The sequence below is a fragment of the Hyperoodon ampullatus genome (assembly GCF_949752795.1).
Source record: "Hyperoodon ampullatus genome assembly, chromosome: 5".
NCBI lineage: Eukaryota > Metazoa > Chordata > Mammalia > Artiodactyla > Ziphiidae > Hyperoodon > Hyperoodon ampullatus.
The window spans coordinates 44409871-44424707 of NC_136918.1; the positions used below are offsets into that span (position 1 = coordinate 44409871).

A 14837-nucleotide genomic window follows, 5' to 3' on the forward strand; every position below is an offset into this window, starting at 1 on the left:
ACTGGCAAAGGGAAAATCTAGGGGGCTTCCCTGGTGGCGCAGTGGTTGAGAGTCCGCCTGCCAATGCAGGGGACGTGGGTTCGTGCCCCGGTCTGGGAGGATCCCACGTGCCTCGGAGCGGCTGGGCCCGTGAGCCATGGCCGCTGGGCCTGCGCGTCCGGAGCCTGTGCTCCGCAACTTGAGAGGCCACAACAGTGAGAGGCCTACATACAGCCAAAAAAAAAAAGCTATAAAAAAAAAGGAAAATCTAGGGTTTTTTTTCCCTTCATGTGCCAACTTTCCCTTCTCCCTCTCTCTGTGTCTTTCCCTCCCTGGGTTGAGAGTCATTTATGATCTTCCCAATCTGTGGAATATGTTCCTCTAGGCTCAGCATCATGTTTTTTTCCTGTGTTGTGACAGGCAATTCTTACTAGTCAGCCAGATACACAGGAACGTTGCTTAAGGTCTGCTCATGAAAAGTGAGGTCCATGGACCTGCATAATTGGTGTCACCTAAGCTCTTCCTTGAAATGCGGAATCTCAGGCCATGATCCAGACTTACTGAATTAGAATCTGCATTTAAACCTTATCCCCAGGCAATCCACATGCATGTTACAGTTTGAGACTATCTTAGGGAAGTTTGAGATGATATTAGGGAACTTAGAGGTATAGAAAGTTATCATGTACCTTAGAATTTCACTCTCATCTATGGGTTTTCAGATTCACTTTTTAAAATGTTGATTTATAGTTATTTCCAAGTTTAATGGTCTGACTAGTGCCAAATACTCAGGGCTCCTAACTAGAAGACAGTCCATAAACTTTGGGTCCTGGTTCAGGCAGCACAGCTGACATTCTGCTGTAAACTGAAGCTCCTGATGTGTCTGTTTGTTCCGAGGACATCCCTGTCCCACACAAACGTGGCAGCAAAGATGCCTGTGAGGGAGATCAACTCAGTGCTTTGTGACCACCTAGAGGGGTGGGATAGGGAGGGTGGGAGGGAGGGAGTCTCAAGAGGGAGGGGATATGGGGATATATGTATACATATAGCTGATTCACTTTGTTGTACAGCAGAAACTAACACAATATATAAAAGATGCCTGTGAGTAGGGCCAAATTTTCTCCTTCAAAAGGCTTTGTATTTGCTCAAACATTAGGAACAAGTGCCTGGTTAAGGTCCCAGAATTCTTGACATCAAGAAACAACTTTAGACCAAAACTTCTTAAGGCGGTTTTTATCACTAGCAACCTTGATCACAGAAAAGAGCCTTCTAAACCTCTAATTTGGTGTAAAACTGTGTGCTGATGGTCCCACCAGGGTGGGTTAATGCAAAATGTGTCCCTACGTTGCCAAGCAGCTGAATAAGTTGACCTGTTGGGTGGAGTCCTTTAGTGCTGTCCACTTAAACTATGGGGAATGTTAGCCAAGGACAGCAATTTTAGATTTAGCATAGTTATAACCTTTTTTTCCCTTTTGCAGTGATTATCCAACAAGGTCAGCAGTATCCTAATTTATTATTATTTCTAATAATAAAATCACATTATAGAACAGCAGTTCTCAACCTTGACTATACATTTGAACCCCCAGAAAGTTTTAGAATATACTGATTCCTGAGTTCCCCAAGAGATGCTGACTTAATTGGTCTGGGGTGAGGCCTGGGTTTCATTGTGTTTAGGGGTCCTCAGGTGATATTAACGTGCAGTCCGATTTGACAGCCATTGTCATAGAAGGAGGGCCTTATCTTCTGATTTACCAGTATTCATGTATCCAGTGACTCTAATTAGATATGTTAAAAGTAAGAGTGACCCACTCACTAGTTCTGTGCCCTTGAAAGAATCACTTAATTTCCATAAACTTCAGTTTCTCCTTCTCTAAATTAGGGGTAACTATTATATTAGGGGTTAGCTGTGGAGGTTTAAATAAAATACATAAAGTGACTAGGACAGAGCTTAGCACCTAGCAGGTATTCAAAATAGGAGTTGCTGCAAAGAACTGTGGTCATGGCTCTGCTTTGCACACTTAGAAATGGAACTCCATCTCCTGTGAGTCTGGAGGTGGTGTTACAGAACAGACTTGGACAGGGTGGTCTCCACCAAGGCTGTGTGCTCTTGGGCCCACATGTAGTGCCTGAAGTAAGATCAGGGAATGCTCTGAAGAAGCCCCTCATTGTTCTTAACTAGCATCAGACAAACAGGATGGAGCAGTGCCCACTTATTCCTCAAGGAAAGAGCAACCCAGCCCAGAAATCTGTTGAGAAGAAAGCTGTGATAAAGTATCAAAGGACCTCCAAGGAGAAAGTAATGGGTCTCAAGTTTGAGAATTAGATAGTTTCCCTTTTTTGAAAGGGAAAGGTGTTGATGCTATGAGCTCATAAAAGCCCATAAAACAGATTGATGTAAATGTATGGTGAGGAACATACCTCATGGAAAACTAGGAGCCAGCAATCTCTTAGGTTGCTTCTTCCCTATTTTATTTTAGGCTAGTGGTCAAAGATTTTCAAATGAATGCCTCTGCTATTTTTTCTTTTTAAAACCTACTTACTTGAATGTGTACATATGATGAATATATGAGTGTATGTGTTTATATGTAAAACAAATACATATACCTATGTGTATATAAATATACATATCATACATTTAAATATAAAGCAAGATTAGCTCAATAGCACTTGAGAACCAAAGGATTTCTGCTAGGATGAACTGTGGAATCTCTAAAATGTGACAATAACATCAAAAATTCAAGTGACAAACAACCCAATCCAAAAATGGGCAGAAGACCTAAATAGACATTTCTCCAAAGAAGACATACAGATGGCCAACAAACACATGAAAAGATGCTCAACATCACTAACCATTAGAGAAATGCAAATCAAAACTACAATGAGATATCACCTCACACCGGTCAGAATGGCCATCATCACAAAATCTACAAACAGTAAATGCTGGAGAGGGTGTGGAGAAAAGGGAACCCACTTGCACTGTTGGTGGGAATGTAAATTGATACAGCCACTATGGAGAACAGTATGGAGGTTCCTTAGAAAACTAAAAATAGAATTACCATATGACCCAGCAATCCCACTACTGGGCATATACCCTGAGAAAACCATAATTCAAAAAAAGTCATGTACCAAAATGTTCATTGCACCTCTATTTACAATAGCCAGGACATGGAAGCAACCTAAATGTCCATCGACAGATGAATGGATAAAGAAGATGTGGCACATATATACAATGGAATATTACTCAGCCATAAAAAGAAACGAAATTGAGTTATTTGTAGTGAGGTGGATGGACCTAGAGTCTGTCATACTGAGTGGAGTAAGTCAGAAAGAGAAAAACAAATACCATATGCTAACACATATATATGGAATTAAAAATAGGTTCTGGAGAACCTAGGGGCAGGACAGGAATAAAGATGCAGATGTAGAGAATGGACTTGAGGACACGGGGAGGGGGAAGGGTAAGCTGGGACGAAATGAGGGACTGGCATGGACATATATATACTACCAAATGTAAAATAGATAGCTAGTGGGAAGCGGCCACATAGCACAGGGAGATCAGCCCAGTGCTTTGTGACCACCTAGAGGGGTAGGATAGGGAGGGAGGGTGGGAGGGAGATGCAAGAGGGAGGAGTTATGGGGATATATGTATATGTATAGCTGATTCACTTTGTTATAAAGCAGAAACTAACACACCATTGTAAAGCAATTATACTCCAATAAAGATGTTAAAAAATAATAATTAATTAATTAAAAAATAAAGCTAAGGAAGTAAAATATATAGTATACTAAATGGTGGTAAGAGCTATAGAGGAAAAATAAAGCAGGAACGAAAGATGGGGAAAACAGAACAAAACAAAATTCAAGTAAAATCACTTTCTTGGTTCTCAGTCAAAATGCTGGCTCTATACTACTTTTGCAGAAGCCACACCAGGAAGACCCATGCTCCAAATTTTTCATTTTTAAAAAAATTTGGCCATTCTGGCTGAGCTGAAAATCTCCCATTGAAATAGATTCTAAAATATAGTGTTTTTTCCTAAATATTTAAGCTACTCAGAATAATTTGAATATAATTTATGTGTGACCTTAACTGAAATCTGACCTAATTCTAAACTCTCTTCCATTCTGTTGCCTGAGTGGCTTTTAAAAAATAGACCTGGTTATGTTACTCTACTACTCAAAAAGTCTTCAACAATTTGAAATCAATGTCCTTAACTCGGCATTCAGTACTCCCACAAATCTGGCCCCAGACTACTATTATATTAGGGGTTAGCTGTGGAGGTTTAAATAAAATACATAAAGTGACTAAGACAGAGCTTAGCACCTAGCAGGTATTCAAAATAGGAGATGCTGCAAAGAACTGTGGACACGGTGGTTCTAACCTTGCTTAAAGGTCCCGTGGTGCCCATCTTCATATCTTTGTTCACCCTGTCTCTTCTGAGAATGCCCTGTCCACTTCATGTCTGCCTTTCAAAACCTTACTCATTTTTACACCCCAGCTCAAATGCTACCTCCTTCATGGGGCATCCCCAGTCCCCACCTTAACCCCACTCTCATCCTAGTTTTACTTCTTCCCTGTTATTTTACTTCTTCCCCACTCTGTGCACAGAGTAATTAATGCCACAGCATTAATTACACCTTTCCTTGTGTTAGCAAATGTTTGGGAAATAATAGTGAAGAGTGCTTAAGGAAAAGTAATACAGAATTTTGAGCCAGACTAGACCTGAGTCAAAACCCTGACTCCTAGGCAAGTCATTTAACTTTTCTGACTTTCAGTTTCCTCATCTGTAAACTGAAGAAAATATTACCAAATCTGCATGGACTGGTAGGGGAGAGCATATGAGAATATGCAGTAAAGGTCTTTAATAAGGGGTAGCTATTATTACCACAGTTATTCATATCCTGTCCCCAACTAGTTCATCAACAGTACCTAGCAACATCTTACTCTCCATAGTGTTTTCTGAATTGACTGGAAGCAGCCCAAATTGATGGCATCTGCTGCCTGGATCTCACTGAGCTATTAGTTTTCCAACATCTGTTTTGAATTTCAGAAAGAAATGTCCATTTTTAGGCAACAGCAGCGTTTTCCTGTGGCATTTCAATATGTCTCAATCCTGAAATGATTATAACTTGTGCTTGATTGAATCCAAGTCAGCAAAGTCATGGAGAACAGCCCAGCCCACAAGCACATCCACTTTACGTAGGCCCAAGAGAGCATAGCCCTCTGTACAAAGAGCCCAAACACCAAGGAACACTATATCAGCTTTTAATGACATTGCCCTTTGTTCAGATGTTTAAATTATGGCAATAATAGAGCTTGAGAAGCTCTTAATTATCCACAATACTGTGAGACAGAGAGAGTGCAGAAATCCTGGTTTTCTTTGATGTCTAGAGTACTGGTAACTACCCAGGATGTTATAATGACAATTATTGACTCCCTTCTCTTGACTCCCAATTCCCTTATAAACTAAAAAAAAGAAAGAAAGAAAGAAACGCCACACTTTTCTCCAGTAGTTTCTAAATTATTTCCTATGGAAAGCAGAATTTTCTAAACTACCATGCTTTATGAATCCTGTCTCTGTTTCAGCACCAAGGACAGAACCCCGCCAGGCTTGATGCCCACCCATCCCATTTAATTAACAAAATTTTAAATGTTTTAAAATTTCTGCTCAGATGTTTATTCGATCATCTAATATATTGGTTTTCTGAACACTGGTTATATGTCAGGCCTTGATATGGTATACAAAGGCTTACAGCTCTCAAGGTTGAACTGAGGCAGGAGATGAGCAAGAAAGGCAAGTTAGTAAATATAACACCATATGACAGGTGCTGTTACAGAGTTATGTGCAAGCCATGTAGGAGCCAGGGGAGGGAGTGATTAACTCTGACTAGTAAAGGAAGGCTTTTCAAAGGAGTTGACATTTGAGCTGGGTACTGAGAATTGAGTGAAGTTTGTAATACAGAGAAGAGACTCCATGAAAAAGTACAGAGCATGTTAAGAAATTTCTAGAAATGTGGTTTGATGTGGCTGCAAAATGGAGTGAATGAAAGGTTAAGGGAAGAGATAAGGAATAGGCTAGGTCAGATCACCAAGTACTTGTATACCAAGCTAAGGGTTTAGGCTTTATCCTGGGAAAGTTAAGAGCTGTGTAAGGGTTTTGAGCAGAGACATGATCTAATCAGATTTGTGTTTTAGAAAGATACTTCATACAGCAAGAGAGAAAATATACTAAAAAATAAATAAATGAGAGGGCAGAAGGGCAGATAGCGATGACATTCCTCCATGTGGTTCTGGAATGAGGGCTCACTCCATCATAGTCAGGATTAGATGTGGAGAATTTACTTGGCCCAGCTCCCATTCACTGTTCACCATGTTTCACATATGGATTGTGTCTCTCCAGATTCTTCCAAGAAGATAAATGATGTCTTGGCTGAATTTAATGAGGGTGGGAGCCTCAAACAATATGACCCACATGAGGTAAGAACATTTTCATTTCAAGCCTTTAAAAACCCCACGTTCTAGCCTTCCCATAATTTGTTCCTCTCTTAGAAGTTTAGCTCACTTTGAAGAACATGCTTCTCAACATATTTTCTCCCAAGTTTCAAGTGAGCCATTGCTGCTACCTGGAATCATAAGTTCCTCAAGTCCATTCACCTTCTCACTATCCTAGAAGGCCACATCATACCTTCTCTTCTCTCCTCAAATCTCTCACTCCTCCTCCCTTCCTCAATTCCCAGTTATCAACTGTGTTTTCTACATCACTGAGAAAATAGAAACAGTCAGAAGCAATCTTCCCCCAAATCCTTACCTTATGTGCCCACCTAGCTGTACCTTTTCTCCTATAATTAGGGGCAAGCTCTCCATGCTCTGATCTCAGTCTAACCCCTCCGCTTGTGCACTCAGTCCCATCCTCTTTGGTCTATTAACAGGCATTGCTTCAGCAACGTATTTCTCTCTCACTCTCACTCCATCTCCTTCCCATCAGCTTTCTCTATGTATTAGATCTTCCTCATCAACAAATAAACATACTGCTCTTTCTCCTACATTAAAAAACATTTTTCTGGCTCCACTTCTCCCTCCAGCTACCACCTCATTTCTCTCCTGTCCTTCATAGCAAGTAAGCTGTGCAAAAGATGTGTCTATACTCATTGCCTCCAATTTCTCCTCTCGCCACTTTTCTGAAAGCTCTTCAAGCAGCATGTAACCCCCATGCCTACACTAAAATCACTAGTCAGAATAGCCAAGGACCTCCATGTGGCTAAAACTCAAGTCATTTTACTAAACAGCATTGGACCTGATTGGTCAAATCTTCCTCCACTTCCTTCACTTGGTTTTCAGGATGCTATACTCTTCTGATTTTCCTCTTACCCCTTTACTTGACATTTCCACTTAAAAATCAAATAGGTATCTCAAACTTAACATAAGCTAAACTGAGCTCCTTGATCTTCCTCTATAAAACCTGTTTTTCCAGCAGTCTTTCCCATTTCAGTAAATGACAAGACCAGTCTTCAAGTTATTCAGCCTAAAACTATGGAGTCATCCTTGACTTTTCTCTTTTTCTCATATCCCACATCTAATTCATCAGCAACCTCCATCATTTCTACCTTCAAAATACATCCAAAATCCAGACACATCTCACTACCTGCTCTGCTATCACCCTGACCTGAGGCACCACCATATTTTGCCCAGATTATTGCAATAGTCTCCTCATTAGGCTCCCTGTTTTTGCTCTTGACCTTGAAAGTCTACTCTTTACACACATCCTGAGCAGTCTGTTAAAACTGAAGTCAGATCATGTCACTGCTGTGTTCCACAATCTTTTATGGTCTGCCCACCTGGTACTCAGAGTCAAAATCAAGGTCATTACAATCTGCATCTCCCCTACTATCGGACCTCATATCTTGCTACTCTTCTTCCCATTTTTTCCCAGCCATATTAGCCTCCTTGATGCCTTCATACAAGCCAAGGCTGCTCTAACTTTAGCACCTGTGCCCATGCTCTGGCCTCTTCCTGCAGCGTTCCTCCCCCAGATATCCATATCATTCATTCCTTCACCTCCTGCAAGTGTTTGCTCAAATCACCTTCTCAGTGAATGTCACATTCTCTATCTAAAATGTTAAACCCTCTTTCCTGACACTTCCTATCTTCCTGCTCTGCCTTATTTTCCTCCTTAGTGCTTCTCACCATCTGTCACACTGTATAACTTACTTATTTAATTGTCTATCTCCCCGACTAGAATAGTTTTGTTCACTGCTATGTCCCCCATGCCCAGAAGAGTATCTGGCTTATAGCAGGCACTCAACAAACATTTGTTGAATGAATAAATGCATGCAAGACCTCCCCTACTTTCAAATTCAGCTCATCTAATGTTTCTTGAGCATCCAGGCACTGTGCTGGATGCCATAGAAGATATGAAGATGAGGAAGCATAGTTCCTCCCCTCCAGAACTTACTTCCTACTGGCAGGGCCAAGTTTAAGAGCCATGACCCTGGAGGTTATGCTCTTAGGTTAGACTCCTAGCTTTGCCTTGAATATTTCACCTCTCTGAGCCTCAGTTTCCTCTTCTGTGAACTGAATATATAAAACAACCAAGGGCTTCCCTGGTGGCGCAGTGGTTGAGAGTCTGCCTGCCGATGCAGGAGACGCGGGTTCGTGCCCCGGTCCGGGAGGATCCCACATGCCGCTCAGCGGCTAGACCCGTGAGCCATGGCCGCTGGGCCTGCACATCCGGAGCCTGTGCTCCACAGCGGGAGAGGCCACGACAGTGGGAGGCCCGTATACCGCAAAAAAAAAAAAAAAAAAAAAAAAAACCAAAAAGAAAGACCTTGAAGCTTGCAGATGAGTGAATTAAATAAGATGCTTTTTGCAAAATGTCTAACACTTTACGGACACTTAAAAATAGTGCCCGTGGGCTTCCCTGGTGGCGCAGTGGTTGAGAGTCCGCCTGCCGATGCAGGGGACACGGGTTCGTGCCCCGGTCTGGGAGGATCCCACATGCCGCAGAGCGGCTGGGCCCGTGAGCCATGGCCGCTGAGCCTGCGCGTCCGGAGCCTGTGCTCCGCGGCGGGAGAGGCCACAGCGGTGAGAGGCCCGCGTACCGCAAAAAAAAAAAAAAAAAAAATAGTGCCCGTTATTATTACCCTTCTATTACCTTTCCCCAAAATGTTTTAAACTCAACTCCCTTTTCCCTGCTCCTGGGTCCTTTTACGAGGGCTAATAGCAGAAAAGCAACTGATCAGCAGGACAAACTTGGAAGGAGGCTGGCCGCTCATTTATTCATATTGTCATCCTTTCAACAAACCTTGAGTCAACTCCTTCTCTTCTGGGCCCTGGAAGTGAATCAGCAGAGCCCACACCCTCGAGGTACACCTGAGAGGTGCTTTGAATAAAGTGCACTGATCACCTGAGAATGAAGCAGGAGGAAGGGTGCCAGAACAGGAGCCAGATTGAGAACGCACCCTTTCAAAGAACATTCCTGAGGAGGAACCATGTGGAAATGATGCCAAAGCCAGCAAAGAACTTGCAGCCCCCCAGTCCCCACCCCCACCTCCAAAAACACAGGAACAAAGACTGGCAGGGGCTGCTCCTCAGCCTGTCCGCCCTGAAGCTGACGAGAGTGGGAGGGGAACAGTTTGGTCAGGGCTGCCGAGGGTGTGAAGGCCGTAGGAGCTTTCAGAAGCAGGCCCCTGCCTCCATCAGGCTGGCCCCCGCTCTTTATACTCTGGCACTGCCATGTCCTAGGGGAGCTCCGTCACTCTGATTTCATTCTCTCTCACAATGTGGCTGGCTTCAAGTAGGTATAATGTCCCAGCACGGGGTTCAGAAACAACAAGGGTTTAAATTCTCTTGAGTTTGATGGCTTACTGCTGCTAAAATGTCTCAACGAGAAATGAGTTAGCTGTGGGAAGGGGCAGGTTGCTAGGAAAGGGTGGCTGGGAATAAACGTTTACAGAGTGGCAGGGCTGCACCTGGCCATGACAGGCGTGCCCTTGCCCATAGGCACCGAGTGATTCTCTGGAGAACAGAGCACAGCTGAAGATGGCCAGAAAGCAGACGGAAGCAGTGCAGCCAAAAAGGTAGGGGGACCTGGTACCACCATGATCTTAGACTCAGACACACCTTAGCACAAAGCACAGCTCTGCCACTTTATGACTTGAGCAAGTTATTTATGTTCTCAGAGTTTTTTTCATCCACAAAATGGCAGTAATAGTACCACGTCACACTGTTGTTTTGAGACTTAAGTAAGATCCCGTATGTACAGTGCTCAATAAACTCTCCATCTAGTTCTCCTTCCTTCTTTGACCTGTGAAAGAATTAACAATTGCCTAGATGGTTTCCACATGAAAGTTGCAGTTTCTGGGGAAAAAGAAAAAATGTCTGAACAATGGCAGTGTCTAAGATTTTACTCAGGGCTCTGAGAATTGTCAGTGTGCTACATAGTGGTTGGTTTGGGCAGAGTACGAGCCACTCCCTACCCATCACACATGTACCAAGCACCTACCCTGAGCCTGGCCTGTGCTCATAAAGAACTTACTCTTTTGCAATCCAGATAGCACTTTGAGAGTGGCCCTCAGTCACATTTCCTTGCCTACTGAACTTGGGGTGCTTAGAGGGAATGGCAGGGAACATGATGTCAGCACCAGGGCCTGGGACAGATCAGATAGTAGAGCAGGAGCACTGGACTAGGTGCCAGACAATCAGGCTTCTGGCTTCGCTTTGCTACCAGCTGGCTGGGGCAAATCAGTAAAATTCCAGAGTCTCAGTGATGTAAGGAGATCTAGTCTACTCTGAGCTCTTCTGACATGAATGCTCTGTGTTTCTGGGCTTATTTTATGCCATTTTGTTCCCCAGGATAGGGCCATAAATGGTTGGACATGTGTTCAATCATCATTGTTTTCTAAGTTCTCATAACAGTTTGTCAGTTCTTCTGCTGTGACACTCACCACTGTTGACCCTGTATTAGAATTATTTCAATACCTTTTCCACTGGGTCTCTTAAAGGTATGGACTCATGCCTTATTCACTGGTGTGTTCTCCAGTGGTGCCCAGCACTGTGTCTTGTACCTGGGAGACTCAGTACATATATGTTGACTGAACAGACCCCACAATGATTGATGACAGCCAAGTGTACCAACTAGAAACCCAACGTCCATTAAAATACCTATTAGGAAATACCATGCTAGGTGGTGTGGAGGGTACAAAGATGAAATAAGACATTTCCCTACCTTCCAGGAGCTCTAGATCTAGTCGAGGAACTAAGGTGTGTATGTCATGAACAACTATATATTGCGAGGGCAGCAGATATGGGTGTCCCAAGCCAGGAACCAACGTGGAAATGTACAGCAATTCAGGCACAAGAGATCATACCAGGCTTCCTGGAAGGAGTGGCATCAGAGTTGGGCCATAAAGGATAGCTGGAATTTTAACAGGTAGAGAAGAAAACAGTTCATATAAGTACATGGAAACTTGGCCAGGAAAGAACACAGAGATCAGTGTGGGCAGAATGTGAAGGTACCCACAGAGAATAGTAGGAGAAAAGACCAGAATGATCTCTGAACTTGAAGTAGCTACAAATCTAGGTTGGAGTGGGATTATGGTAGGGCTGTGAATCCCAAAGGACTCAGGGAGTGCACAGGATGATCCACTGGACTGTAGGAATCCTGCATATTAGACCTTCTATTTACATTGATTTTTATCTCATCTAGTTTCTATTTTCTAATTTCTTTGTGTGTCTTTTATAATGTATAGTAGCGGAGCACAGTAGTACATATATATAATGTATAAGTAAAGATAAATGGCAATGTATGCTTGAAAATCTTTCAGAAGGGCGCATGATTTTAAAAGTTTGGAGACAAGTGATCTCAACTCTCCCATGGCAATTAGAAGCCATGGAAACTTTTTGAGTTGGGAAGCAGTCTGATCAGAGCTGTGCTTTGGGAAGATCACCTTGGCAAGTATGGAAAAGATGAGAGGACTAACAGATGGAGGTGGAGGCAAGGAAGCCTTTGAGGGGTGTTGCAGTTGTCCAGATAGGACACATGGAACAGGAGTCGAAAACCAGGAGCATGGGGGACTTCAACAGCCGCCTTGTCAGGGTGGGGCTGACGGGCAATGGATACAGAAAAGACCTGGATATGACAGACGTTGCCAAAGAACAGTGGAAAGAAGGAAGGGACGAGAATTGATCTCAGACAACTGGGAGTTCAAGCTGAGCCTGGAATATTTGGAGGATAATGCTGCCATTGACATGAACAGAAACTGTAGGGTCAGGAAGAGGAACTGGTTTAAGGAAGAACCCAATAGAAGTTTAGAACTTGAGATCTTCTGGTCCAGCATTCACAGTTTGCTAAAGAAAAATCTGAGGTTCAAAAACGGAGGAAAATGTGGTGAACCTCAGACCATGCACGAGGTCTCCTGAATCTCACACTGATCTTGTTTGAAGATCTTTCAGCTTTGGTTTTTTAAGAGCATTATGTAAGACTTTGTTTAACTGAATTACTTTTTTATTAAATCATTTAGTATACGCTGTTTTCCAGAAATATGCTGATAGTTTTCAATTCGAGGCCAACCAGAAAAAAAATTAACAGAACATTTTGGAACTCAAAACTATATTGTAAAACAGTACTTGTCGATTAAAATAGTGCAAAGGAAAGGACGATGCAAAAAGAGCCTTTTAAAATAAATTAATAATAAAGATGAGAAGATCTAAAAAAAAGACCATTGAATTTGTGACCTTCAAGAGAGCAGATTCAGAGGTGATGCGCTAGAATCCAAATTGAATGGATTAAGGAGGTGAGGAGAAGTGTGAAGGGGAAGGGAAGAAGCACAGGCTAGTAGCTCGAGCAGCCAGCAGTTTCTTTGGAAGAGTGACCTGAACGTGCTTGCAGGTAGACAAGCAGGTGCTGGGAGATGCCATCAGAGGCAGGGAGGGTGGAATTGCAGGTCGTGGTGGGTTCCACTGGGAAAGTGGGAGGAAAAGATTTTGCTGGTGTGTACTGGGAAAAAGAGGATGTGTGTGGAAGGGACATTCTGAGGTGTTGAGGCAGTGGAGACAGGGACAGAAAGAGTACAAGAGAGAGACACAGAGATTCTGGGGCAGGAAAGGCAGAGAAATAGAGATTGATGGCTGTCACAAGAAATGTAAGTCCACCATTTGCTTAGAGATGCCTTCGTCTGGTAATGAGCCTTCATTATCCTCTGTCCAACTGAATCAGGCTTCCTTCACTCTGCTAAAGAGATGTTTAAATAGCCCAGCCTGGGCCTAAGGAGAAGCTGCCTTGCAAGCTGCCTCCCAGTGGGGGTCCAGAGGACATTGCTTGTTTTAAGGACCAGGACTTTGTATCTAAAACCTGATCGTGCACGTGCCAGCCAACTCTGGTTCTGGGAAGGCTCCCACATCTCCCAGAAGAGACAAGGGGTTAAATGCTACCAACATTTTCAGAGAGAGCCAAGTAGGCTCCCAAAAAGGGATTTTATCGCTATTATTCACAAAAGCCTGCACAGCAGATCTTGGAGGAGTGCTTCCTCAGATGATTTCCAGGAGCATCTGCTGATTTGATGAAGAATCTGATGCCATCAAAGCACAAGCCAGTGATGACTCACTGCGCACTGTTGTTGCCGAGTGTTTGCTGAGTGCAGCAGCCCTTTCTGGCACAGTTCTCCCAACCTGGGACCAGAAGCCAGGCAGCACTGGGCGACATACAGCAGGGAGAGGTTTTGGCATGTTTCTTGGTTTTACCTTCTGTCCTTGGCTTCCTGCTCTTCTCTCCTGGTGCCTGAAACCTTCACAAGGACATGTTTTGAGAGCAGTCGAGCCAGACACACACCCTCCCCTGTTATCTTAAGGGTTGTCCAAAGAAGGTCAGTTATGAAAGTAAGGAAAGACGGAGCCTGTTCTTTTTTATTTTCTGAGACCTGAATCCTCAGGAATCACATCCCTCACGGCATAAGCAGAAAATTGACATACCACAGAAGAGAGATTTCTTTCCATTGTGTTTTCAACTACATCCTTCTTCATCTTTTTTTTTATTGCGATACATTTGATTTATGATATTATATTGGTTTGAGGTATACAGCATAGTGATTCAATATTTTTATAGATTACACTCCATTTAAAGTTATTACAGAGTGATGGCTGTATTTCCCTGTGCCGTACAATATATCCTTGTTGCTTTTTATTTTATACATAGTAGTTTGTATCTCTTAATCCCATACCCATGTCTTGTCCCTCCCACCTCCCTCTCCCTACCATTCTTCTTCATCTTACCTAGGATTCCAGGGCACTGACCTAGTCCTGCTCATTAGAGCCGAGACCCTCATGTGGTCCCCGACTCAGGCAGAGCCCTCACTCCCAGTGCTCAGTCTTCAGCACCCGCTTTTCTTCCTAAACTTAGACATGTCTCGTCACGAAAGCCTCCCATGGTTCCATGGCCCACCAAGCCCCAACACACAACCAGCAGCGTCTTCTCTTCCTCACGTCCTACCCCCGCTGCCTATGCTTGTCACCCTCTATCGGCTCCCAGGCCTTTTCATTCCTGCCCCCACCAATCGCTCCACTCCCTTCTGCTTCCCTTTCCATTGCCAGCTCCCCTATTCCTTCTTCTTCTCTCCCACCCTCTGTCTCTTCACTTCTCTCCACTGACTTTTCCCTCTTTATCCCTTCCCAGCCTATTAGCTATGACGTCTTCAAGCTGTTCATGAGGCGTACCTGGAGGTGGACCTTCCACAGCCACTGAGCACACACCTCTTCCTGGCCTTCAGCCAGAAGCCCAGACAGGAGACCCGGTCCACCCAAAGGAAGGGGCCAGCAACAGCGAAGCCAGTGGCCCAGGTACATGGACCAGCATTCCCCAAGATGGAAGGGA

At 43.6% G+C, this 14837-nt stretch overlaps 1 protein-coding gene across 1 annotated transcript in view; it reads left to right on the top strand.

The window, feature by feature from the left end:
* DGKG (diacylglycerol kinase gamma) overlaps window positions 1-14837 on the top strand; it is a gene marked incomplete at both ends in the record, with an annotated part of 149732 nt that overhangs the window by 7967 nt on the left and 126928 nt on the right. Inside the window, 4 exon segments of the mRNA XM_079704505.1 lie at window positions 6375-6451; window positions 14640-14670; window positions 14673-14750; window positions 14753-14803. Of these exon segments, the coding sequence (XP_079560631.1) occupies window positions 6375-6451; window positions 14640-14670; window positions 14673-14750; window positions 14753-14803 (237 nt within the window).